Source organism: Mustela lutreola, chromosome 4 (genome assembly GCF_030435805.1).
Source record: "Mustela lutreola isolate mMusLut2 chromosome 4, mMusLut2.pri, whole genome shotgun sequence".
Classification (NCBI taxonomy): domain Eukaryota; kingdom Metazoa; phylum Chordata; class Mammalia; order Carnivora; family Mustelidae; genus Mustela; species Mustela lutreola.
This window is the reverse complement of record NC_081293.1, coordinates 95,690,421-95,715,054: the sequence shown is the minus strand read 5'-3', so window position 1 is coordinate 95,715,054 and position 24,634 is coordinate 95,690,421. Positions and strand designations below refer to the sequence as shown.

General features: G+C 40.9%; 1 protein-coding gene across 5 annotated transcripts in view; it reads left to right on the top strand.

Moving 5' to 3' along the window:
• Positions 1-24,634, top strand: part of VPS41 (VPS41 subunit of HOPS complex) — a 347,998-nt gene that overhangs the window by 302,668 nt on the left and 20,696 nt on the right. For all 5 annotated transcript variants that reach the window (XM_059170547.1, XM_059170546.1, XM_059170545.1 and 2 more), the window contains 8 exons: positions 2,950-3,011; positions 4,594-4,675; positions 8,735-8,827; positions 13,254-13,381; positions 14,745-14,889; positions 16,777-16,818; positions 16,963-17,013; positions 19,373-19,510. In XM_059170547.1, the coding sequence (XP_059026530.1) occupies positions 2,950-3,011; positions 4,594-4,675; positions 8,735-8,827; positions 13,254-13,381; positions 14,745-14,889; positions 16,777-16,818; positions 16,963-17,013; positions 19,373-19,510 (741 nt within the window). The remainder of the gene's footprint in view (positions 1-2,949; positions 3,012-4,593; positions 4,676-8,734; positions 8,828-13,253; positions 13,382-14,744; positions 14,890-16,776; positions 16,819-16,962; positions 17,014-19,372; positions 19,511-24,634) is intronic.

The following is a 24,634-nucleotide window of genomic DNA, read 5'->3' as shown; positions in this document are numbered from 1 at the left end:
GTTTCTTTAAATCATAGTTAAAACCACATTATCACAAAATTTATCAAGAGTAGTTTCATAAAATCAGATTGCTTCATTGTCTCGTAGTAAGAGTCATTTGTGTTATAGAGACTAATCTAGGACCTTAGATATGTTTTCATTACATTTTGGACTCCGGAAAAGTTTAGTGACCAAAAGCACATTTCTTTACTAACTGTGACAGTGGATGGGCATACAGAAAACCGGAGAGAGTGTGAAGGGTCCTTAGAGATCGGTGAGTCCAAGACCTTTATTTCTAGATGAAAACTGCATTTATGGCTATTTGGGTTTGTGGCACAAATTCCTCACCTTAAACTTCCCTAAAACTCCACATAAAATGTCTAGAGAGTAAACAAGCAAAATAACTCAGGAACCCAAAAGAAGAGAGAGAACCAGATCATATCCCTGCCCCCGCCCCCATTCAAAAGTGTGGAGATTAAACAAAGATTATCTAGAAATGGAGCAGAAGGTATTCTGCCCAATAGAATAGTATATGGGACAGTGCAGAGAAGTGACACCTCTTGGCCTGCTTCGTTATGTGGGGGGCAGTTGCAGAGTGTATATATGGGTAGCAAGAGCCAGATTCTGAAGGGCCATGTGTAAGTGGGAGCTTGGCTCTATCTTGAGATCCCGTACAAGACAGTTTATGCTCATTAGATCTGCTTGTTAGAAAGATTCTCCAATGGGGGCGCCTGGGTGGCTCAGTGGGTTAAGCCGCTGCCTTCGGCTCAGGTCATGATCTCAGGGTCCTGGGATCGAGTCCCGCATTGGGCTCTCTGCTCAGCAGGGAGCCTGCTTCCTTCTCTCTCTCTCTGCCTGCCTCTCAGTGTACTTGTAATTTCTCTCTGTCAAATAAATAAATAAAATCTTTAAAAAAAAAAAAAAGAAAGAAAGATTCTCCAATGGAGAAAGAGGCTAGAGGCAGCTAAAATAGGAATCAACAGAACAGCTTCCTTCTTGGTAGAGAAGTGGTAGGATGAGACCTACAGAGTCAGTAGGAATGGGGAGATGAAGACAGGCAGCTGGACTCTGTGGGATACGGTGACTGGCTCCTCATGCACAGGAGAGAAATCTAGGCTGACGCCCAGTCTTCGGTGGTTGACGCCCAGTTTTTGGGAATGGTGGTTGGTGTTGCCATTCCCTAAAAGAGGGAGACTATGTGAGGGGGAACAGGCTGAGAGGAGGGAGTGTGGGAGGATTAATACTGGTTTTGACACATTGGATTTGGGCCATCTCTGGGACATCCTAGTGGAGCTCAGGGAAGAGATCTGGACCCAGAGATTTGTCAGCAAACAGGCGTCAGTGGAAGGCATGAGTTTGAAGCAGTCCACACGGGGTGAGTATCTAGCCTCAGAAAACAGAACTTGAATGGAACCATTGGGACTGCCAGTATTCAAAGGAGAAGTGCCCAAAATAGTTTGGAATGGCCAGAGATAGGTTTTCGTGGGAGCTGGGAGAGCAGGTCAAAGGTAAAACAAGCTCAGCCAGTCGGTGGTACTCTGGGTGTGGCAATATGAAAGTGACGAGTGAATTTTCTCTGTATTACTCCTTCTCAATGTGCTGGAAGGAGGGAAAAGTGAGGAGGAGATGATGAGGTAGAGTTGCATGTTGGCTCTGAAGTGGAAGGGAGTGCAGACTGTGGCTGGGGCCGGGCCATCACAAAAAGGTCATTGGTGATGGCGGATATTTTGTGTGAGAGAGACACTGAACATGCTTACGCTAAGGAGAAGAGAGAAAATAGGATTGAGGTTAAAGGAGGACAGAGAAAGAGGATGAGTGGCACAGTAGGGTAAGGGCCTGGCATGAGGAGAAATGGGCTCTGCAAAGGACACATTCTCTTCTCTGACCCTGGACAGAAAGACTCCATAGTGCTGTGATTATGGTCTTTTTGCAGAAAAATAAACTTAAGCACCCCTTTTTTTTTTACTCTTTAGTTTCTACAGATTTGAAATAGGATTTCCCATATAGTCACTATTGGGGTAAAATTTAATAAAGTAGGAACTATTAGTATTTTCCCACAGCCTTGACATGGACCCGTCCTATATATTAGTTATGCGTGGCCTTTTTTTTTTTTCCTCCTAGCACAGCATAATTTCATACCATACAGGCAGAGACAGAAATGGGCCGCTGCCATTTCTGCCATCCGGGAAGAAATTCCACAACACCTTTTTTTGTACATAAACTAGAACTTAAAATCCAAGTTTTATTATATAATAAGTTTAAGCTTCTTATGAAAATGCTTTTAGTCAGTAATAATATTTCACAAGAGTCCTGGGGGGAGATCAAGCAAGAGCTCTCACATCTTTGGTGACTCAGGCCACCTCAGATCCTTTCAGAATGAAGATGGTGTAAGAAAATGAATTTTACTCAGAAGCCAGCCCGAGCTGCAATCCTGTTTTCCTCATCTGTAAACTCATGGGTGTGAATCACATGTTTTTGGACATCATTTTCACATTAATGTTAACCTTAAGATTCAGTATTTCCCTTTAATATGATTGTTCTGTTGTCATGTATTTCTTACAGCATTTCTTCAGACGTGATACAGAGGAAACCAGTAGCTCACGTCTTACAGATGAAAGCATGAAAAACCACTTTATATCCAGTGACAGCATGAAATTGTTGAATCATGTTTCTAATATTACAGATTTCTTCTGTAGAAAATCTCCTAATCAGGGGCAAGTTAGGAGCCTTTACCATAGGAATGTTATTTTTGTGTGAATTCTAAAATTTATGAAAATATAACTACAAGTGCATTTAAATCTGCTTAGGAAGGAAATGAGCATAATTACATATAGCACCCTACAGTGTATAAAACAGGTTCTAGCCCATAGTGCCAGTAAGACCCTGATGTCATGGGCTGCTCAGGAAATGAGGCTCAATTTTGCGGTTGTTCTGGTTAATTATGAAATTCCTTCATTTAATTTTCCCTAGGATATTGGCTTGGCATACATAAACCACCTGGTGGAGAAAGGAGAGTATGACATAGCAGCACGGTAATAACTGATATTTTCACAGTTATTTGTTACTATAAATAGAATTGAGAAATAAATTTTAACACGAAAATAAGCCATTCTCTGAGGTAACCTTTTTGGGGGGGGGGGGAGTCGTTCTTGCAGAGGTAATTTTTGAGTATTGGTGGCTATAACCACAGAATGGATTTGTGAGTTAACCACCTACTGTCTCATTTTCACCAAACAAGAGAATTTATATTTTTTTAGAAGATTTTATTTATTTATTTGACAGAGAGAAAGATCACAAGTAGGCAGAGAGGCAGGCAGAGAGAGAAGAGGAAGCAGGCTCCCCGCCGAGCAGAGAGCCTGATTCGAGGCTCAATCCCAGGACCCTGAGATCATGACCTGAGCCGAAGGCAGAGGCTTTAACCCACTGAACCACCCAGGTGCCCCAAACAAGAGAATTTAATAGATGTCAAAAGTCACAAAGAGTCGGAGAGGTTACCCTTTTTGTAAGCTAACAAGTTAGCACATGGGTCCTGGCATAAGACATGAGACTCCCAGGTTAGAGATACAGGCCTAACTCAGCAGTGGTAGTAGCCGGCATATTGGCATTTGTGCCAGATCCCACAGCTCCAGTTCCCACAGCACGACATATAGGGCCAGCCAGGTGATATTGCACCGACCATCGCTCGTATGACAGGAAAGGAACTCTGAGCTTAGGATCTCTGACTCCTTTAAATGGACAGTCATCGTGCCTGCCTTCAGAGGAACCTGATATATTTATTACACCGAACACTAAACAGTCCTGCCCTTTGCTCTGGAGGGAAACATCATCTGTGCGTCTCATTTCCATTGCTGTTCTACAAGCATCCTCTAGAAGGCAATCAGTGCCACTGCTTGTAATTCAAGGAGAGTTGTCTCCCAGCAAGAGGGTAGCAATTCAGTGGAAGTGACCAGATTTCAGGCTTCAGGTCGCAGGGGTCTGTGGTAGACAAGAGTGTAAATGTTACATAGTGGCCATGTGGGTTGTGTGAGTGGCTCCCCCTGGAGCTTCATGGTGCTCCCTTCTAGTACCTCAAGACAGCCTGGGAACGTAGCCTTCAGGCCAACCTCTTGTTTCCTGAGATTTAGGGAGACCTGTTTCTTCGATGTGTAAATTAAGTTTTTATTCATATATAAGTATTTCTCCAGATTATATACTATGATAGGATTGTAAATTTCTGAAGTCTGATTTTGTAGTCCATTATTTAAAGTTCTTTAAGTGATTTAAATTGGTATTTTGGATATGATGACATTTCTTCAAGGTGAGAAAGGTCCCAAAACCAGCAGGGCTCATCCGGATAAGTAGGAAACTCAGAACAGGATAATCATTGGGAAAGCCCCTAACCATCATCTTCAGAAAGGGGTTCGTCTTTATTTATAAGTGTTTTGTAATAATTTTTATGATTTCTGTCCACCTTGTATATGCAATCAATTGGTTATCTAGTAATACCTTTATGTGCATTGGCACCTGAGATAGAAATTTGTCAGAACTCTGGTTCGAGAGATTTATCGAAACCAACAGAGGAAATGTCTACTTACTTTTTTTTTTTCTTTCTCCCTGGGATGTTCTTACTGCCAGCAAATGCCAGAAAATTCTTGGGAAAAATGCAGCACTCTGGGAATATGAAGTTTATAAATTTAAAGAAATTGGACAGCTTAAGGTAAGCACAGCCTTATTTTTAACTCTGAATTTATGTATGTAGTATATTGAGATTGAGATGGAAATAAAATTAAGACACTAGTAATCAGTTCTTTCCTGGGAAGCAAGTGTTAACTAGGAAGGAAAACCAGAATATAGATCTGTTTTATAGTTTATGTGTGTAAAATGTATACATATGTGTTATATCCTCATATCCCACCAATTCTGTGTTTATATAACGTTTTTATGGATTTTTTTTAAAGGAATTATTTAATGAGGGAGAGAAAGAGCAGGAGAACAGGCAGAGGGAAAGAATCTCAAGCAGACTCAGGCTCAGAGCCCGATGTAGGGCTTGATTCCACAACCCCAAGATCATGGCCTGAGCTGAAACCAAGAGTCAGATGCTTAACTGACTGAGCCACCCGGTGCCCCTGAAGTTTTTTGTTCTTTTTAATGAATATGGAAAACAGGTAGAGTCTCATTCTGCAGGTTATAAAATGAGACTTTTTTAGAATGCGCTGAAGAATTAATGCATTTTTCAAATAATATTTTATTTGCTGAAAGGCAGATGGAAAAGTTTGGCCATGTAGCAATAACAAATAATTTGATACTTCATGTTTTTACCTTTTTTTTTTCTTTTTCAAGTTCCCTATTAATTTAGAGTTGGTTAACATACCGTGTAATAATAGTTCAGGTGTCAGATTTAGTGCTCCGTCACTTGCATACAACACCCAGTGCTCATCACAGGTGCCTCCTTAATACCTGTCACCTATTTAATCCCTCCCCTACCCATCTCCCCTCTGGAGGGGAGATTGTTTTGTATAGTTAAGAGTCTGTTTTCCGATTTGCTTTTTTCTTTCCCCCCTCATATTCATCTGTTTTGTTCCTTAAATTGAGTGAAATCATAGGCGTTTGACTTTCTCTGACTTACCTTGCTTAGCATAATACTTTCTAGCTCTGTCCACATCATTGCAAATGGCACAATTTCATTCTTTTTTATGGATGGGAAATACTCTTTTGTATATATGTATATACTATCTTCTTGATCCATTCATTAGGGCTCTTTCCATAATTTGGCTATTGTTGATAAGGCTGTTATAAAAATCACAGTGCATATATCCTTCTGAATCGTTTTTTTTTTATTTATTTTTTATTTATTTTCAGCATAACAGTATTCATTATTTTTGCACCATACCCGTGCTCCCTGCAATCCATGCCCTCTCTAATACCCACCACCTGGTTCCCCTAACCTCCCACCTCCCCGCCGAATCCGTATTTTTGTATTCTTTGGGTAAATACCTAGTCATGCAATTGCTGGATCATAGGGTAGTTCTATTTTTAACTTCTTGAGTACCCTCCGTACTGTTTTCCACAGTGGCTATACCAGTATGTGTTTCCCACCAGCAGTGTAAGAAGGTTCCTCTTTCTCCACATTCTCACAAACACCTGTTGTTTCCTGTGGTGTTAATTTTAGCCATTCTTACTGGTGTGAGGTGGTATCTCATTGTGGTTCTGATTTATGTTTCCCTGAAGATGATTGATGTTGAGCATCTTTTCATGTCTGTTGGCCATTTGTACGTCTTCTATAGAAAAATGTCTCTTCGTGTCTTCTGCCCATTTTTTAACTGGTTTATTTGTGTTTTGAGTGTTCAGTTTTATAAATTCTTTTTTTTATATAAATTCTTTGTATATTTTAGATACTGCCCTTTCCAAGACATGTCATTTGCAAATATCTTCTCCCATTCCAAAGTTTGCCTCTTAGTTTCGTTGATTATGTCCTTCGAAGGAAGCAATTTACCTTTCAACTTAATGCATGACCTTCAAAGTAAACAATAAAGTATTCCTATGTTTGTTTAAAACATTTAAATTTTTTTCTTTTTTTTTAAATTTTATTATGTTACATTAGTCACCGTATGGTAGGTACATCATTCGTTTTTTATAATGTTCCATGATTCATTATTGCATATAACAGCCAATGCTCCATGCAATATTTATGAGCCTTTGCAGTATTCTCTTGAAATTATGAATATGTTTTTAAAAATTCCCAGTTATAGGGCACCTAGATGGCTCAGTCGGTTAAGTTTCTGCCTTCAGCTCAGGTCATGATCTCAAGGTCCTGGGATCGAGCCCCACATCAGGCTCCCTGGGGAATCTGCTTCTCACTCTCCCTCCTCCCCACTTGTGAATGCTCTCTCTCACTCACTTTCTCAAATAAATAAGTAAATAACATCTTTTTAAAAAAAAAATTTCCCAGTTAGGTTGCCTGCGCTATGAATAGTGCACTTGCCCCAGGGAATCTTCTCATCTTATTTGTTTGGCTGCTCCTGGAGGATCTTACCCAGTCCTATGACCTTGATGGCTTTATGACCCAGACCTTTTTATTAAATTCAGTATCTGTGCTGGAAATGTGTGATGGCTCTTTTTCCTTGTAGGAACTACTGATAGTGATCACTCAAATCATTGTCAATCCATTTCTTTCCCAATTCCAGTCTGTATCTGTGACCTCATGGTGTTCCTATTCCTCCATGCTTAAGAGCTCACAGCCACTGCCCGCATGAGAACTCTGATTCACGTCCTCATGATGTTTCGTCTTTGGTTCTCATCAGTCCTTCCTTGTCCATACCAGGCCTCTCCTCCCCTGGGGGGCCATGGCCTCAACTCTTGTCTATGCTGTTGCAGGGGCCTTCTGACAGAAGAGTTAGCTGCTTAAAAAATCAATCTGCTATTCTCACTTCCCTTCTTCTCAAAGTATAAAATCCAAATAGTTTTCATTGCCCCGCCTCACTTTTCTCCCTTCTGGGGACCGCTCTCCCACATCTCGGGGCCACTCTGATCTCCCTGAATACACAGTGCACATCCATGGCTCTGTGCCCTTCCTCATATTATTCCTTCTGCCAGGGTGCCCTGCTCTGTCTGTCTTTGCCTGATAGATTCCTGGCATTTGTCATTTCTGCCTCAGGATACAAAATGGGCTCCTGCTCACCTTGCTTATGTAACACTTAGTAGCCAGTGTTCTGGTTGGCTGTTTAGATGTCTGCATAGTGTTCCCCTGAGGCTCTGAGCCCCCTAGTTTTGTGTCCCCAGAACAAAGTGTAGCAATTGGTACATATAATCTGCCAAGTCATTCTACAGTGTTCGTGAATTCAACACTTAACATGCACTGAAACAGCTAATGAATGCAAGGTGTGTATTTTCCCTTAATTTCAAACTATGATTATGAGTTTTTAAAGAATGATATATTCCATTTTAAGGGAAAAATATATGAATAGATGAACTGTAACTCCTTGACTCCTTAAGGTAGCTTTTATCTCTGTGACATTCTCCCTCCTATATAGATTTTCTTTAATTCCTTTGGAAGAACAGAGAGAGAAAGTTTAACTTAACTGAGGCAGTTGTTTTATTCCTCGTTCATACATATGTACACCTCATATATACTTTTGAAAATATAGTGTAATGTGTCATAAGAAGGTAGAGTTGATTTGAATTCTTCTTTTTATAATAATTTTCCTAAACACTCTGGTGCCTTACATTTTAAAAGTAGAAATATGCAGATGGTCTCCTACTTATAGTAGTTCAGCTTATGACTTTTCAGCTTTAGAGGGGTGCAAAGGCGTTACACATTCAGTAGAAACCACACATTGAACTTGGATCTTTCCCGGGGGGAATGACACCCGGGATGATCCTCTTTCGGGATGCTGGGCTGGGTTTCGAGCCGCACACTCATACCAATTTCTACCCCCACGGCCATTCTCTTTTTCATTTTCAGTACAATATTCAATAACCTAAATGAGATACTCAACACTTGATTCTAAAATAGGCCAGGTATTAGAGGACTTTGCCCAACTGTAGACTCACATACGTGGTGTGAGCGTATATAAGTTAGGCTCAGCTAAGCTGTGGAATTCAGTAGGGGGGCTGTTTCAGTGCATTTCTGACTTAAAATATTTTCAATTTCTATGGGTCTGTCAGAATGTAACCCTATAGTAGGTTGAGGAAGTTCTGTACTTCATATTTTCTGCATAATTGGAGTCTGGTTTTGTTTTGCTCCTTCTGAAATGATCTCTTTTTCCTTCTTCCTTAGGCTATTAGTCCGTACTTGCCAAGAGGAGATCCAGTTCTGAAACCACTCATCTATGAAATGATCTTACATGAATTTTTGGAAAGTGATTATGAGGTATGGCCTTCCAACATAGTCATATTTACTTGTTCTAGATGGGAAAATGGTAAGAAATCAAGAAAAATAATGCAGTGGATCAGGCGGTTGAGAGGGAGCAGATTTGCAGGTTGTGGGAGATGGAGGAAACTGAGGTGAAGCGCTCATGATAGCTCATGTCTCTGTGGACAGTGAAAACCTCTCATCCATGCACATTTTGGAGAATTCTTAATTCGTTTATAGTTTCCTAAAGCCACTTCGTTTGGCTCCTTGAGAAAGCTGAAGAAAAAGGACAAGTGCTGTGTGGTGATTTTGTACATAGAAGAGCAGCTGCTGTTGCTGCTTAAAGCCTGAGACTCAGATCTCAGTTTGCCTGAGGAGGACTGGGGCAGCAGGAATGGGGAGGGGGCTTGGATGGGATCTGTTTGCTTACTGATGAGGGAGAAAGGCAGTAGTTAACATCGTTCGTCTTCTGTGTGCTCCCTACTCTCGTGCGAATGTTACGATTTTGTACTCCTGACAACATTATAAGTGGTAATATCCAATTTTATAGATAAGGAAACTAAAGATAAATTAAATAATTTGTTCATAAGCATACATTTAAAAAATAGGCCTGCCTGGTTTGAATTTAAATTCGGTGTTCATATGCACCCAAAATGGATTATAATTTTTAAAGTTGGTTGATTTAAGATGAATTTATTCAGAAAATACCGGTGTGGTATCTACTATCTTGTAGCACGTGGTAGGCATCAGGTGTGCAGGTGTGAACAAAATGACGCGTGTTCTGCAGTAGCTCATGGCCTGAGTCACATGCAAGTGTGTAAACCGCTGCTTCTCAACAGGGGCTGAATATGCCCTCCGGGGACATTGGGTAGTGTCTGGAGATATTTTTGGGTTGTCGTGACTAGGTAATTTGTGCTACTGACCCCAATCTAATGGATGGAGGTGAATTTTAGATCAAAAGATCTACAATGGTCCTTTATGATAATGATCCATACCTGGATACCTCGGATGATTGGTCAGTCATCGTCAGCCAGTTGTTCCTGGATGTGGATGATTCAGGCAGCCTAAAGCACAAGTGGTCTGTAGAGTTCCTGTGTTCTTATCATAGGAAGGGATCAAGTGCTTCAGGATGAATTAAACTTGAACAAATTACTTCCTTAATAATTGTGCATACTAATGAAAACAACATTTTCTCATTTTCTCTTATTACTGTGTATTGTAATCCAATCTGCTCTAACAGCAGGGATTTCTTTCTTTCTAGAATAAATGTACGTCTTCTAGAAGAGCTATGGTAATAGTTTCTGTTGTTTGTGTTGGGTGCCAGCTGATGGAGGCTAGCAGCATGCTTCCTATTCCTTTCCTAGTCAGTTCAGTTGAACATAGCTTTATTTAGAATGTACCATGGCCTAGAACTGGGTGAGTATTCAGTTAGACCCAAGAGAAAGTTAAAAAACACAGTTTTGTCTTCAGTAGATTTATAGGCTGAGAGGAGAGATGATATTGATAAGCTTTAAGCAACTAGAACATAAGTGACAAGGGCAAAGTGATTGTTCTGTAAAAGCTCTGATGAGAGGCCGTTATAGGCCATAGTTATTGGAAAAGGTTTCTTCAGTGAATAAAGACTTGTAATGGACTTGTCCTATGTCTTTCCATTCTGTTCTGAGTACATAGAGTGGCTCTTATAACTATTCTGTCTTTGTACATCTTCCCAAAAGAAAGAGAATTATGAGTGTTTTGTGAAAATGATGGGGAAAAGTATGAATTTTATTGCAAAATACTGAAGCTTGGTTTACTTGTCCTCTTTTTAAAGTAATGCAATTTAACCATGAGAAAGCAATTCTGTTTCTTTATGATTCTATTATAATTCTTTCACATGATTCAACTCTTTTTTTCTAGAAATTATCTTAGATTCTGTATCATTAAAGTTATCCTGTTGATTCATGTCTGGAAGATTGTTGACAGAGACAGAAAGGACTATGCATGACTTAAGCTCAGTGCTTATAAATACTTTTTCCTGAATGTTTCAGTGTGTTTGCCTGGTCAGTACTGTTAAGAAAGGTATAAGTAACTTGTTGCCATAAGCTCTTACAAATAGTTTCGCTTCCATCTTTCTTAGTTTCATGTTTAATTTTGAATTAAATTGTCACATAATTGACTGGGGAGCACTGTTCTGTAGCGATACTTTTGATCACATATCATCTGTCCTACTAAACAGCACTAGAAAAACAGCTGTACTTCTGTAGAATATTGCCTTCTCAGTTTTCTTTTCTTCCTAAAAAGATATGAAGTGACAGTATTTACTTGGAGGTAATGATGCTTCCTAACTTGTTGGTGTGGGGCTTCTACTAAAATGCATACAGCTTTGTCTTTTTATTTACAACCTAGCAGAATTATTTTATAAGTACCATGCACTAACTGATCATAGCCCCAGAGCTCCACAGAGAGTTAAACTTTGTTTCATATTATTAATGACAGAAACATAAGCATATTAAAAGTGAGCCATTTGCCATGGCATTTCATTCAGTGAGTACCTTTAACCTTGTACTTAACTATGATGGGCGCTGAGATATTCTCTGACTTCACCTGCTCAATCATAACAGCTCCCTGATAAACTGCATCCTCTGAAGAATAATCAGGGCCACGGGGCTGATGGCATCAGTATTCCTCAGTACATTAATTCAAGGGCATATGGAGCCAGTTTAGTGGAGAAAAACCTGATGTGGAATGTGGTGTTTATGTCAGTTGACGTTGGAGGCATCATATTTTTGTTACACGGCATGACTGGTTGTTTTGTCTTTTTTTTTTTTTTTTTTTTTTGAAGCCTTTTTTCATTTATTTGACAGAGACACAGTGAGAGAGGGAACACAAGCAGAGGAAGTGGGGAGAGGGAGAGAAGCAGGCTCCCCACCAAGCATGAAGCCCAATGCAGGGCTCGATCCCAGGACCCTGGGATCATGACCTGAGCCAAAGGCAGACGCTTAATGACCTAGACACCCAGGTGCCCCATTTTGTCTTATTTTGTATTAGGAGTTGGCCATACTGCCAGGCTGTCACATGAATTAGGGAAAACAGAAATCAGAGCCAAGCCTCCTTCTTCCATACAGTATGATTCCTGGTCTCAGGGCCACTGAGAGCTGCCAGTGTTTGGATGGGAATCTTTTCAGACATTTTTATCTTACACATTCCTGAGTCTTAAAATAGAAACCCGATCCAAAGTGTCGTTTTGGCTCAAAGAACATTTTAATGTTCTGATTCAGTGGTTTTATAAAATACATCATCTTTACCTGGTGACGCCCCTCCCCACATTTCTCACATGAAACTGCAACCATGCACTTATGTGGGAAGGTTGCAGTTTGAATGGAAAATGTGTTGCCTGTTGTTCTGGTCTCTTGCCATCCTTCCCAGGGCTACTTGGGTAGGACTTTAATAGAGACTGTATCCTGATTCTTTGTGATTTTCTTTTTACCAAACCTTGATACTTTACAGAAGCACATTCCACCATACCAGTTTCATTTCTAAGTGTCACTTAAGTAAATTCATAGTAGTTTATTAAAGCATTAGTTGAGATGCTTAATATGAATAATACAATTTTTTTCGATAACATGAAGATTTTTACTTCTTTTTGCTGTCTTGATTACATCTAAGGTTTTTCCTCTACCAGCTGCCAAGGATCAGTAAGTAAACTGCTCTACCATACTCTGAGTTACAAAACACAAGCTCTAATGTCAGGAATCAGGACCCTGGCCAAAAATCAACAGTAGGAAAGAAACAGGATCCAATTGAAGGATCTAGAGTTTTCTATCAGAATGGCAAAATTTGAGATCCAACTAGGGGATAAGACTGGAGCCAAAGTCTCAAATCCTCCAAACAAAACTAGGTTCAGAGGCAAGAATGGAAAGAGGACCAAAAAGAAGAAAGAAGACCAAGGTGGTAACTTGTTGAAGGTGGGGATTCCAGTGACTCCAATGACTGTGGAAACCAGCCATTGTGTAGAGTTTTGCACATGGGAGGACAGACCCGAAGGGCACGGAAGTTCGGTGGGGATGGTGGGGGAAGCGACCAACTTGGACAGTATCTTCAGGATATTCGGGGTATCATCTGAATGTTATAGTTAGTCTGGACTGAGGTTACAGCAAGTGAAAGCCAAAGTCTGTGTGTGCAGTGTTGTTTTATGGAAGAACTAGGGGGGCCTTACTTACAGGTACATTTCATCAAATAGGTAAGAGGACCACCCACTTCCAGGAATGGTAACTGGATAGTTGAGTGCAGTGCTTCTCGGCCTTCCTCGCCACCCCCAAACCCAGAGTCTGAAAATTGGTGATAGGTTCATGCCAGAGTTTTAATCATAAAATTATTTTGTCTGTTTACATTAATATTTTTATGCATTGTTTAAACTGTTTGGATCATTTAATCTATTTCAGGAATGTTCTCTTGTTCTGTTAAGGGTTTTGCCACTCTGATCCGAGAATGGCCTGGAGATCTATACAACAATTCAGTAATCGTCCAAGCAGTTCGGGATCACCTGAAGAAAGATAGTCAGAATAGGACCTTACTCAAAACCCTGGCAGAATTGTGAGTAGAATTTAGTGCTGCTTTTTTCTAATTCAATCTACGTGAAGAGTTTTTCAGGGGAGTTTTTCATGAGGACACAGAAGAGCGAAGCTTGTGTATCATTTTCCTATATTCACCCTTAGTAATGTCCTCTCGTAAACCTCCAGTGAACAACTAGCAGGTGAGGAAAATGTGCAAGACTAAAGTTGTGGTGCAGTGTGGTTCCCACAGGAGAGGAACTCTAGTCAGTAGCACTACATAGGGCAGGGAGGGAAGAGTGCTGGGGCTCAGACTACGCAAGGAAATCGGCTTCCCAGGGAGGCTCTGATTCTGTCATTCTTGGATCTGCATGTCACATAGTGTCTCAAACCTGATCATTCTTGAGGTGTATACATTTCTTATGGGATGATTTCAAGGCTCAAAGGAGAGGTCATAATTAAAAACTAATTAAGCACTATGCCTGGCACTAAGTCGGAGCTCAGAAAATGAAGCTTAGTTAATATTTTTCATATTTATTGGGCACTTTTGGTGACCCAGGCTTTCTCCTGTAGGCCTGGGATTCAGAGATAGATAAGATACACTCATGTCCTGGAAGAGCTTTGGTCAAGTAAAAACAGAAGCACACCGCAGGTAAGCTCAGGAAGGTGGTTCCTGCCTCAGACCCTCACTGGCATTCCCATCACCTCACACCACCTGTCCCCCATCTTCTTACAGCTTTTGCCAAGACCAAGAAAGGTGCACCAAAGTGGCCTAGAGTTCAGGGCTGTTTGTCCCCCTCTGAGTTGAAACACTGACCATTTTCTTCTGGAAACCTAGATATTCCTTGGGCTCTGTAGTACTAACTATACTGATAATTATTCATACTACTAATGGGGTCACAAAACAATTTGGTTTTCAGGAGCTGGCTTGGGAATTAATGTGAAAAACAGTGCTTCAGTGGGAAAATATGTCAGTTTTATAAACTCCCCTCACAAATAAGCTTTGGAGATAAAACCCGTTTGGCAGCTGCACACCGCTTGTTAAAATTTTAACTGCATTTTTTATTACTGGAATAAGAATTTCCTTTTTTCTGGATCATAGTTTCTTTGTGTGGTATATGGGGTTCTATGAAGAAGTTTTGAGAATGTCTATAAAGGAACATTTTTATTACTTGAACATTGTCAATTTTCAGAAATTCAAGGGAGATGGGAAGCAAGGCTCTGAGAAAGAAGTACGTACTGGTCACATACAGTTCAGTCCCAAGGAATAGTCTTCCAAATAAAGTTGACTTGTCTATTTAAACAAATTTTTCAGTTTTTCATATTGCAAAACGAAGTGTATGTGTATTTGTGTGTTTTATTAAAAGTGCTGATGAACTTTAATATAAAAAATTTTGTATTACCAGGTACACCTATGACAAAAACTATGGCAATGCTCTGGAAATATACCTAACATTAAGACACAAAGATGTTTTCCAGTTGATCCACAAGCATAATCTTTTCAGTTCTATCAAGGATAAAATTGTTTTATTAATGGACTTTGATTCTGAGGTAATGTGTTTCTTATTTTAATACCCTTTATTTTTACTGTTCCAAATTTTTAATATTTAGACATCTATTCAGATGCTGGAGAAGTTAGTACACACAGAGCTCGGCTGGGTGCTGATCATGTTGGAACACTGACCCATACTAGATGTTCTGAATCCTTCACTTGATGTGGTTACTTTATAAAAGCAATCATAATTTGATATGGAACTTTGAAAGTGTGTGTGTGTGTGTGTGTGTGTGTATGTGAAGTAATTTTTTAGTGAAACAATTCACAAAATCCATAGAAAGAAAGAAAATAGCCATACACTTTGGCTCATTCACATCTCCTAATTGTATGTCTCGGGATTAAAATTTTAGGGAAATTTCTATTTTGATCCATTTATCGTGAGTTTATTCGTTGGCATTCACAAATTTAGCACATGGCATTTCCACTGGTCTCAGCCATGTGGGATGTGTTATTTTATTTACAACAAATTCAAACAGTGGATTGCTTGACTAATGAGGGCAGCCAGACTCCACAGCTCCCAGTAGCTCATAGATGTGCATGTGCGTGCATGTGTGTGTGCGTGTATCCGTGCACTTTTAACAAGTGACAGTGATGGAAATAAAGTTTTATGAACTTAGTTTATATGAACCTAGTACTTCTCATTCAGAAAATTGAAAGATTAGTTAAAGAGTAGAACTTGAAAGCCTCCAAAAGGATTGCTTGGATTTTCCTATTATATTTTATTACATTTAAGGGTATTCTGCACTATATTTTATATATATATATATATATATATATATATATATGCATACTGTATCTATATTATGTGCTTTAGCCATCATACACTTAAACTTAATTTAAATAGGAGCTAAATCTACTTCTTTCTGCTTTTAGCCCTTTTTTCATAGTGACTGATTTAAGTCCTTAGGGACTACTGATCTAAAAAGAATTAGTGCAGTTCTGAAGAAGTTCAGGTGCAGAGGTTCTGCTTCTCTGCAAAAGATGATTAAGAGGATGGAGTGCTTCTACAAAAATTAATTACTTTTCCCTACATCCATTTTCCCCTTATACCTACCCGCTCTCCGTGCCATGTGTCTCAAGAGCCGAGTTTAGCTTATGTAGCTGTAGAAAAAATGAACGAGCTGAAACTGATTGCTGTTCAAGAGTATGAACCAAAGTTAGGGACTCGTAGTTTTCTAATTAGAAGATACCTTAAGGATAATCTCTTCTAACATCCTCCTATTTTAGAGGGAAGAAAAAATGGAGTGGCTAACTAGGTGGTAGCAGAGTCAGGAACAGTACCCAGGTGTGAGGAGGACGGTCAGCCTGGTGGGCTGTCTGCCCACCACCTGTCGCTACAGACACCATCTCCTTTGTGTTTCATGAATGTTCATGATAAATAAATGCCACAAGTCCGTAAGCTTTATATCATCATAAAACGTCAGCTGTCTTGGTTTTTTTCTGGTTCTCACCCTCTCCTCCGACGTCTGGGAAATCTGTAGAGGGCTTCATTGAGGGTGCGGGTGGCAGGAAGCCAAGCTCATTTTTGTGGTCTGGGGACCAACACACTCCCCGTGACCAGTAAGAGTCCCAGGAGCGCTGTGGTGATCTATCCAACAACATGGAGGCTAGAGTATGTGTAGACAAGGTGTCTTGTGTTTAGGGAGTGGTAGCAGGATGCTATTTTAATGGTAGGCAAAGCATGGAGGTCTCAGACCGAGACCCATGTTAAAATGCATTCTTTTACAGAGCTCTCCCTTAAGGGCTACTGCAAAGCGACGGGCCCCTTGTGTGTGGAAAGAGGCCATCCACCTGTAACTGTGACAGCACATACAACGTGGCTGTGGGTTCTCTTCTGACACAGCAGGTGTCAGTGACTGTGGCTTTTTTTTCTTTTTATTCAGAAAGCTGTCGACATGCTTTTGGACAACGAAGACAAAATTTCAGTGAGTGTCTTTTGTTTTTTATGTGTTACTAGACGGGTGTCTGGGAACACCCAAGCTATAAAGCGGAGAGCCTTTGGTCCAATAATCTTGCAGCCATGTTCGTGTCCTCATAAATCAGTGGTTAAATATGTCTTTTCTCTCTAGATTAAAAAGGTAGTGGAAGAACTGGAAGACAGACCGGAGTTGCAGCACGTGGTGAGTGTGACCATCTTCATTTGCCCTTTTGACTGTGTGGGGGGCGAGCCACCTTTCAGGACTGGGTGTACTGGTTACTGGGTGAGCTTGCTCAGGTCACTCCTCAGTGTGGAAGTTTGACCACAAACAATAGTCCGTAATCATTCAAATGTGGCAGAGCCTCTCACGCTGGCTAAGGACTAATTACAGACCAGGTACTTTAACTTGGACTTACCTTGGAATTGTGGTTTAAGAAAAAAGAGTTGTCACATTCACGTTTGTGGCCCCAAACTGTGTCTAGGAGTAAGCACCTTGCATGTGTAGTCCACACTGAATATAATTGCACCATGAATTACAGAAGGATCCAGGAGCAGAGCCTCATTCTTCTGTCCTCCCCCTCCCACTAGCGAATCCCACTCTCTCATTTGGTCTCGGTGGTAGTACTGTTAAGGCCTACTGCTCCAGACTGCCTTGGAAGGCTGCTTTGATTCCCTGTGTTGCTGGCACTGTGGGAGTAAAGCAAGAGCGCATGGTTTCTGTGTCCTACAAAAAGAGGCTGCAGGGAAAAATAGGTGGGTCCAGTAGGACTGTGGGCCTCAAATTCAATGGGGGCTCTTATATGTTTGCCCACCTCTCTGCACCCCAAGAGGAGAATCAAGGAGTAGAGTTTTCCTTCAGAAGTCAGTTTGACGCCAGAAGCTTCTGAAGACCCCAGGATAGGAATGGAAGCTCCTTTGTTCTGCTTTGGTTTGGTCAGCGGTTGTGCAGATTGTGCCTCGAGATTGGGTGTCTCAAGATGGTGAGCTTAGCCAAGCGGGGCACCATTCTGCTGGTCCCCTCCGGACTTGTTGCTGAAGCAGTGACTTCCGGCCCATGGAAGGCGTGAGCGGGATCATAGCAGCAGGCGTCTGTGCGCCGGTGTCACCTGTGCAGTGCTGAAACTAAGAGCCCCCACTCAGACAGGTCATCTTCCCTGTAGGGTAGCAGAATGTCTCTGAAACTTGGCCTTGGCAGTTGGGACAGAGCCTCCCAAGCCTGTGTGCCTGTCTAGGAAACGGCAGTGCGTGTACGGCTCACACGCTGACCCTGGTCTGAGCACCATGGAGGGCTGACCCCTTCGCCCCCTCTTGGCCTTGAGGAGACATGACCAGTTGACCAATCGAGCCTTTTCTCTGTGTGCATGTGGCCTAGTTAGACTTGTTTAGTGACCGTTCACGACAGTGGCTGGCAGACTGCAGCTAACCTACATACAGTCCCAGCATCAGGGACAGACTGCTGCTCGGTCCCTCACTCAAGGTGTGAATGTACTTTGATTGCTGCAGTCCAGGCTTTCCGCCTCTCGTGGGTGATGGGTGTTTATTTATAGTTAGCAGTAACTACCCTTTGGACATCGATTTCTAACTTGCGTCATATATTGATAGACTTAATCTTGCCTCTGAGTAGGAAGCAAATTACTCACTTTTTTTGAGGTCCATTAACTTTTTCAGACAGCTAGGGAAAGGAATCAGTTTTGAAAATGGGTTCAGAAGATCTGTATTTATCTTGATTTTTACCTTTGATGTCACCAGGAGAGGCAGCATTTCATAGCACAGATCTCAACAAGACTTAACAAAGAGCAGGGGCGCCTGGGGTGCTCAGTTGGTTGGGTCGTGATCCTGGAGTCCCAGGATCAAGTCCCATGTCAGGCTCCCAGCTCAGTAGGGAGGCTGCTTCTCCCTCTGACCCTCTCTCCTCTCACGCTCTCTCTCGCTCTCACTCTCTCTCAAATAAATAAAATTTAAAAAAAAAAAAAGACTTAACAGAGAGCAGATGTAGAATGTATGAGAAATAATTTAGCACTTGCTGCTTGATTTTTTAAGAACATTCTTTTATCTCATAACTATATCCCTTTTATATTAAAAAAATGAGAATTTTTAGGATTCAGGAAGGCCACTAATCAAGCATTTTATTTCTGAAGCCACACAAACGATGGTGAGGATACTAGCTCTCGTTAACATTTCCCTGGAGCTCAGTGTATGCCGTGTGCATCAGCACAGATCTGAGTGTTTTACAGATGGTAATACATCCAGTCCTCACAGTGACCCAGTGAGATTTTTGGCAGATGAAGAAACTCAGTCACAAAGAGGTTAGTGACTTGTTCTTGTCGTATGGCTGGTCAGTAGCAGAGCCAGGTCACTCAAGGCCATTCAAGAGAGAGTGTGAGATCGCCCTTGTCTCCTGAAGGTCTTCTTTACACTTTTCCTTCACTGAGACATTTTCCTGAAAACCGCTTACCCCCCAGGCTCTCCATGGAGACTGTTTAGAACTGAGTATAGCAACCTTCAACAAGTCTTGCTTTTCTTATTTTTATAATTATGGTTTACTTCTTTGTTCTTTTTAGTATCTGCATAAGCTTTTCAAGAGAGACCATCATAAGGGACAGCGCTACCATGAAAAACAGATCAGCCTTTATGCTGAATATGATCGTCCAAACTTACTTCCCTTTCTCCGAGATAGTACCCATTGCCCACTGGAAAAGGTAAGTCACAGACTTGCCCCACACACTTCAGGCGAAGAAGTTGTCCTTTTTGGTAAGCTGTGGGTCATTCTCCTCTCCCTGCCACCCAGGGCATGACTGCTGCTCTCCAAGTAAAGCAGGAGGTTTTGCTGGGCCTTCTGATGAGGACTGGAGGTGCTTTCAGCTGAGATTTTGTTGAGGAACTAGACCATTTCTGTGCCAGGTTTAATTAGAATAAAGGTTTAATTCGGGGTGTGGGACTCAATCAACCATCAAGCAAAAACAGTGTCAGGTGTCTGAGTCAGTTTTCCTGAGCCAGAGTGGGGCCAAAGATCAGCCTGGGAGGGACCCCCGGCTAGCCCATGCCAGAGGCGGTGGTCCCAGACTCAAGGTCAGTAACTTAAGTGCTGTCCCCTGTCTGCTCTCCACATCCACATTGTGTATTTCTGTTATTTCTCTCTCACATTACATTTCATTATAATTGTAAGAAATTACTAATCTCTTTCACATTATCTTATATATTCTTAAAAGACAGGTGGTTTGTCTCATTCATTTTGGTAAGCCCAGCAGCAGCACTCATTAGACACCTGCTAAATGTTTGTTGCATCGTGAGTGAGGGAGTGAATGAATAAATGAATACCTAGACCAGATTGTAGTCAGGGCTGCATATGAACTAGTAAGTTTTATGAGCCTGCTGTTTGAACGTATATACTAGAAACTGGGCAATCTATGGCCCCCAGTGTTGTTTCCTGTGGTTCTTATGGTTTGGAATGCCATCTGACAGCTACAGGTATCTTACTAAATTCAGATAGCCAGAGAGCAAGCACTTTGTAGTCAGCTCTGTGTATCCACAGAACAAACAAAAAAAAAGGGTCCGACCCCTTAGAGATATGTATTACAAAGTTGACTGCACCTGGGTGGCCAGCCTGCTGGGCCTTTGACTCTTGGTCTTGGCTCTGACATGATCTCCAGGTCCAGGTGGGCTTCTGTGACTCAGGGTCGAGTGTACTTCGGATTCTTTCTCCCCCTCCCTCCCACTTGGCCTCTCCCCACTCACACACGCTCTTCAAAATAAATAAACAAAATCTTAAAAAAAAACAAAAAGCAGTTGACGGAGAACACGCTGTTTCTGCACACTGACAGCTTTCATAGTTGCTTCTTCAGCCACGTTGATACAGGTATCAGATGCGTAACGAACCAATTTCAGATCAGTGGATTTTTGAAATCTGAAGTTAATAAAAAAATATCTTGCCTGCATATTAATTTATGAAAAACTAACATTTTAAATTTGGGTCTTAAGACATTTTCTCAAGGCTAAATTTGGAAATTCATCATCTTCCTCTAAAAATAAAAGCAAAGGTTTCCATCTTCTCATTACAGAATCTAGAACCTGGGGTGAAAAGTGACAATCTTATTCTTTGAACAGTACCCCTTCATTTGTATCTCCACTCTTCATTGAAACATCATTCATTTCCAGGAACACAGGGTGTCTTTTGATGACCCCTCAGAGCTGCACAGCTATGACCAGCAGCCACCCTGGGCTCCTTCCCTTTCATGAAACTCGGGTGCAGAGGCACCACCCAGATTCTAGTATGTTTGTGCTTCTTCCACACTTTCAACCCATCTTGTTTATAGTTTTCCAGTCTAGTATGTTCAGAAGACACACTACACTGTTCTATCTAAAAGAGAAGCATCAGAAAACCGCACAGCTACACATGGCATGTCTAGTACATAGAACTTGCTTAGCATGTCATGTAAAACCTCCAGAATTCTTCTCTGTGATCCACTGAGAAGAACCAGTTGCATGTAAAAGAGTTCAACAGAAGCATAGTGAAACCAAGTATTTTTTTAAGATTTATTGACAGAGAGAGAGAGCACAAGCGGGGGGTGGCAGAGGAAGGAAAAGCAGGGAGCCCAATGAGGGACTCGATCCCAGGACTCTGGGTTCATAACTGGAGCCAAAGGCAGATGTTTAAACCGACTGAGCCACCCAGGCATCCCAAAACCCATTATGTTTTAAATAGTTTTTTGTTTTGTTTTTTTAGGTTATCTTTTGTTTTTCACTGAGAGAGAATTTTGAAACTAATGAATTAGAGCTGGTAATGGTAGAAACATGCCATTAAAAATAATCAAGTTAGTAATCTACCTTTTTAGAACTTTGTAGATGAGCTGTCATGTTATAGATCATTGCGATTTCTTCATAAGAGGTTCTCATTACGATCCAGTGTGTATATCCATGTGTATGTTTGCAAAAAAATGTACTTATCCTTGCTCAAGTATGTAAAACCATGCTAAAGAGGGTATTACTTACACCCTGAAAAAGCTAGCAATTCATAAAAAGCAAAGTAGATGTGCCAGGCATGCCAGGCATAACTTCACAGTTCATGAAGTGAAGGTCATGAGTTACAGGTTCACCTGTTTTGTCTAGAGAGAGACTGAGAAAATTTGGTACGAAATATAAAGTTAAGAGCTTAAAATTTAATGCCCACCAAAGAAATCTCTGGTTCAGAAGAGGATATAGATGTTTAGTCCTAAAGATGCTTCAGTGATAATTTGGTGTTTGTTTTCTTTTAAATGGGAAGTGTTTAAGGTTTCACAGCTTTATTCAGAGCATGTTGGCTCCCTCCCCCTCCCCCCTTGTTGATGATTCACTTCTGGCAGAATAGCAGCTCTGTCTTTCTCTGGCTGTCTGCCTTGGCAGAGTTTTGGGTAATTGTTGAAAGGAGGGGTGATTTCAAATGACAGCTGGCTGAAATCTTCAGGGTTTCCAGTCAAACTTAGTTTAAATTGATTGAAATCCCACAATCAATATTTGGTCAAAAACTTTGTGGAGACCCTGCCATCATATCAGAAGCCCTTTAAGAAAGTGGTATTCCCAAGATTGGCAGTATTTATCAGACTGGAGTTCAGGACTGAAAATCACCACAATGCATAAATCCCCAAATTAGCCATAAGCTTCTATGAAATTGTTCCTTCTAAAGAGATACAGAGATAGTACGAATGTATAACTCTGACAGCCATTTAAAAAGACAATAAAAATCATTTATGAAGTTTCCACTGTGCTTTATAACATGGGCTATGCTTTCATGTACCTTATTTTTATTTAATCATAGTAGAATAGGTAGGTGGATAAGGTCATTTTATCCACAACAAGCTAAGTCTTCAGGAGTTGAAAGAAACAGCCCAGAGTGTAGCACTAATAAGGCAGAGGGCCAAGACTTAGAACCTGGATCTCTTAAGTCAGGTCCCCTATTCTTTCCACTATGGTGAGGAATCATTTTTCAGGTTTAAGATGTTAATTAAAGGGCACCTGGGTGACTCAGTGGGTTAAGCATCTGACTCTTGGTTTCAGCTTGGGTCACGACCTAAGAGTCTGGGATCCTGCCCCATGGGTTGCTGCTTGAAATTCTTGCTCTCTGCCCCTTCCTCAACTCGTGTACTCTCACTCTCCTTCTCTCTTCCTTTCTGTCTCTCTAAAATAAATAAGTCTTGGGATGCCTGGGTGGCTCAGCCATTAAGCGGCTGCCCTCTGTTCAGGTCGTGATCCTAAGGTCCTAGGATCAAGCCCCCCCCAGTCGGGCTTCTTGCTCAATGGGGAGCCTACTGCTCCCTTTCTCTCTGCTTGCTACGCCCCCTCCTTGTGCTCTCTCTCTCTCCCTCTTATTAAAAAAATAATGATAAATAAAAAACAAAACTAAATAAATCTTTTAAAAATATTCCTTAGTATTGCAAGAATCATGAAAGGTATTTGTTTTTAAACTATTAAACTGTCCTTTGTTATGTTATTTCCAGGCTTGATCATCGGGTGCTAGTTTTCATTTACAAATCTCATTTGCTTATGCCTAGAATATCGGCTCTGCAGATTTGGGAATTTGTACCTGAATTTATTATTTCTCTCCTATCTTATGGCATTTATAAGGTGGCAGTAGTTACGAATTTGCAGGAATAGAGCTAGAAGATGCAACGTTTACCGATTTCCATTAACGCCATGTAAGAAGGCTGGATAAGCGACGGCAGGGCCAAGGGTAGAAGAGATCCTTATTGAATCTATAGTTCTTGCTAGTTACCCCCGAATCTCTAACTCTGTTTCTTGCTTTTATACTAAATCAGGAAAAGGAAAATTATACATAACTGTTGCATCGTTTTTTACTCAATTTCTGTCATTATTCTGTCTTTTCAATTTATTTTTACTGTGAGTCTCCCTTTCCATGTGTGTGTCTGTGTCTGTTTCTGTTTCATTCCTCTGGACTTTAAAAATCTTAGTTTTGCTACTCTTTCCTCTAGAGGGAGCACGTGTCTCCAGAACATTCAAGAATCTAGGGAAAGATGGTTTTGTACTTGTGTCAAGAACAGAAAAATTGTATGTATCAAAAATATGTTTTTTACCTTTTACTCAAAATGTCCAGAGATTTCTATACTCTCTGCTTTCTCATATATGAGAAAAGAATAATTTCAGTACTGTTAGAAATTAGACATAAAACATTTAAAATCTGTGAAACTCAAATTTCAGAGACTCAGATTATCTTTGAGCTTGGCGTTGCACATCTGCTTGCATTTCAGAGCCTTCTTGACTTCAAACTTTTCTTTAGACGTTTCTTCTCGGAGGACTTGTCATTTTTGATGAAATCCTAACAGCTTCCAGCAGCACCATCCTATAAAATGTTCTGCAGTGAGGAAAATGTACTGCTCTAACAAGATAGCCAGCAGCCACATGTGGCAATTAAGTAGTTGAAGTGTCTAGTGAGGAACTGCATTTTTAATTTAAATTTAAATGACCTCATGTAACAAATGGCTCCTGTCTTAGCACAGGTGAGCCTGCAGACTACAACGTCTGTGTGCTTGGAGGGAAGCATGTTCGCAGATCTCCAAGAGAAGGGGGGATGGTTTTGTTGGAAACTTCTGAATGGTACTTTAAAATGTCAGTAGATTTCCAAGTACAAATATAGATACCTTTTAGTAAAAACTAATTTAGGCAATGTACTCCATCTTTATTCACACTCTCTCTAAACACTCTATGTATCTACTCATATTATATTTTCTTGTTCATCTGTGGGTGACATGGGCCCACTCGGCCACAAACTGTCCATCTGTATCTCTCACAGTTCGCATGAATCATGGCCCTCCGTTGGTTTCTTAGTAACTTTT